The sequence below is a fragment of the Limulus polyphemus genome, unplaced genomic scaffold, assembly GCF_000517525.1.
Source record: "Limulus polyphemus unplaced genomic scaffold, Limulus_polyphemus-2.1.2 Scaffold6948, whole genome shotgun sequence".
Taxonomy (NCBI): domain Eukaryota; kingdom Metazoa; phylum Arthropoda; class Merostomata; order Xiphosura; family Limulidae; genus Limulus; species Limulus polyphemus.
In genome coordinates this window covers 18,705-20,490 of record NW_013672558.1, presented here as the reverse complement: position 1 = coordinate 20,490, position 1,786 = coordinate 18,705, and the positions used below count along the sequence as shown (strand labels likewise).

The 1,786-nt window shown below is 28.9% G+C and overlaps 1 protein-coding gene across 1 annotated transcript in view; it reads left to right on the top strand.

Annotated features, from left to right (window-relative positions):
* LOC106474207 (serine/threonine-protein kinase tousled-like 1) overlaps positions 1–1,786 on the top strand; it is a 38,057-nt gene that overhangs the window by 25,085 nt on the left and 11,186 nt on the right. The window contains exons 10-12 of the mRNA XM_022402560.1: positions 209–300; positions 853–942; positions 1,238–1,407. Coding sequence (XP_022258268.1) covers positions 209–300; positions 853–942; positions 1,238–1,407 — 352 coding nt within the window. The remainder of the gene's footprint in view (positions 1–208; positions 301–852; positions 943–1,237; positions 1,408–1,786) is intronic.

Here is a 1,786-nt window from a genome sequence, read left to right as displayed (position 1 = left end):
TTATCTTATTATTGTTATTACCAAGTATTAAAACTACTTTTGTTTCATCTGTTGACGTAGCTTATAAATGTACTTCTTGTTGAAACTCCTATTTGTTATCTTATTATTGTTATTATCAAGTATTAAAACTACTTTTGTTTCATCTATTGACGTAGCTTATAAATGTAGCATAAAATATGTTTTTCTCTATATTTTGTTTCTGTATCAGGCGTTCGACTTGAAAGAACAGAGATACGTAGCGTGTAAAATACATCAACTTAATAAAGACTGGAAGGATGACAAAAAAGCTAATTACATAAAGTAAGTTTTTATTATCGGTGAAATGTGTTTTATTGTGTACTTGTTGTAATACCTGATACAGGATAGTCCAAAAGTTAGTAATGTACTCATCCTTTTTTTCTTTGATGTGTTTCACACTAACCTATAAATATACATAAACAGTATGTAAGTATGCCAAAAGATCAACAAATTTTTGGTGCTGTGAATCAGATGTTATCCATACAGAAGAGATTTAAGAGTGATGTAACTAACTTTTTTTGGTCATTCTGTGTTATACACTTATATTTATATATATATGTATATCATTAGAACTATTAGCAACAGTTATGTGATAAATGTGTATATATAATCTGTTTTATTACATTTGCAGGTGTATAAATATAGTCATATCTTCTAACATGTAATTCATCAACTTTATCTCTTTGTGGATGGTGTAACAAACATCAGACTTATTTGTTATGTATTTCTTTAAAACTTTTTTTATGACTATATGGATATTTTTGCAATTTAATCTAGAGGAATTTTGATAATATAAACTTTTCTGTACAAGATATTTTTTTGATGTGTTTCCAGGCATGCCCTAAGGGAGTACAACATCCACAAAGCTCTTGACCATCCTCGAGTCGTGAAACTTTATGATGTATTTGAAATAGATGCTAACTCGTAAGTACAAAATGTAAAACGTCTAAGGAAATTTGTAAATGTATGGAGGGAAAAAACTTATTCTGTACGAAGAAAGTAGTTTAAATTGTGGTTAAATGTTTGTGTATTCTTTCTCCTACGACTTGGTGTTTCAGTTTTAATATGAAATTTAATAGTTTTTAGGAAACTAACATGATATAATTAATTGAAGTAACTTAAAATTTTGAAAGTAATTTTTACTCGTATTTTGTTGTATCCACAAACTTCACTATTATTTGTGGAACCTTAAGCTGACACTTTTTTTTTTTAATCGTAGCTTCTGCACGGTGTTGGAGTACTGTGATGGTCATGATCTAGACTTTTACCTGAAGCAGCATAAGAGCATGCCAGAGAAGGAGGCTCGATGTATCATCATGCAGGTGGTACATGCTCTCAAGTATTTGAATGAGATCAAACCACCAATTATTCACTATGATCTCAAACCTGGTTAGTTCTCACGGCAGAAGAAGAATTATTTTATCTATCTAAGTTATGGGTTTGTGTATTGTCTATGGAATTTTTTAAAAAATAGGAGCTGTTTAGAAGTGGAAAGCTCTTCAAGTGTTTTGTGTACTTTTACTCTAGTTTCAAGTTCTTTCTTCTTGTTCGGTTTGATATCTTTCTTTCTTAATTTATATTTATTTTTTTAACTCTAGTTTCAAGTTCTTTCTTCTTGTTTGGTTTGATATCTTTCTTTCTTAATTTATATTTATTTTTTTAACTCTAGTTTCAAGTTCTTTCTTCTTGTTCGGTTTGATATCTTTCTTTCTTAATTTATATTTATTTTTTTAACTCTAGTTTCAAGTTCTTTCTTCTTGTTCGGTTT